Raw genomic sequence first — 791 nt, 5'->3', positions numbered from 1 at the left:
TTTTTTTTTTAAATACGAAACATACCAACAAGTGTCAAGGATGAACTCTCCGCCTTCTCAAAAATCACCTGACTGTTTCCCACCAGTAGCCCAACATCAATCTGTCAAAGGAAACGGAGGAAAACTTCAACAATCTGGATGAATTTCATGTCATTTCCTTTGTTTTTCATTTCAAACCTCTATTAAAATCTCAAAGAGATCACCGCGGACAAGGCATCCTTTTCGATAACGCCGAGAAGGCGTAGTACAGCATTAGATGCAACAACAGAGCAACCACCGTCAAAAACAGTCTGCTTGAGTTGAGTTGATCCATGAAATTCTAGCACAGCGTGCGCGTACCTTCTGCGGTTTCTTTCCAGAGGCCGCTTCGCCTTTGAGGATGCTGGCATCCATCGCCTCAATGTCTTTGACAACCAGTCCAAAGAGTTTGTCGCAGAAACTGAAGACCAGCTGAGAGGAGAACGGCACAGGAATTGTTTGCGACACGAAAACGAAAGCGCACCACATATAAGAATCAAAGCGTCCCGGACTCTGGCGCCTGAATACGAAGGACAACAACTACACCTGCTGCGTGACAGAAAAGCCCTGGCTGTTGAACTTCTGGATGAACTCGGCGGCCATCTTATCCGAGTCATACGGTGAGGAGTCGGTGCTCTTCTTCTGCAGGAAGTCAATCTCGATGGTCATGGCACCGATGCACTGCTTGGACTTGTCGAAGTTGTAGTTGGACACTTGAGGACAGAAATTTATTACCAATACCGAAACATTCCATCGCAAACTTTTTTTTTTTT

General features: G+C 45.5%; 1 protein-coding gene across 1 annotated transcript; it reads right to left on the bottom strand.

Annotated features, from left to right (window-relative positions):
* Nucleotides 1-25: 25 nt before the first annotated feature.
* Nucleotides 26-785, bottom strand: LOC109509058 (vesicle-fusing ATPase-like; the record flags this gene model as incomplete). Its single annotated transcript, XM_019858981.1, has 3 exons — nt 565-785; nt 340-450; nt 26-101 (listed from the first exon to the last, which is right to left on the bottom strand). Coding segments are annotated over exons 1-3 (310 nt in total), but the record flags the coding sequence as incomplete, so codon positions are not given.
* Nucleotides 786-791: the final 6 nt, after the last annotated feature.

This window comes from Hippocampus comes, unplaced genomic scaffold, assembly GCF_001891065.2.
Source record: "Hippocampus comes isolate QL1 unplaced genomic scaffold, H_comes_QL1_v1.1 C16749340, whole genome shotgun sequence".
NCBI classification, from domain to species: domain Eukaryota; kingdom Metazoa; phylum Chordata; class Actinopteri; order Syngnathiformes; family Syngnathidae; genus Hippocampus; species Hippocampus comes.
Note: the sequence above shows the minus strand (reverse complement) of the source record. Positions and strands in the feature narration are given on the sequence as shown.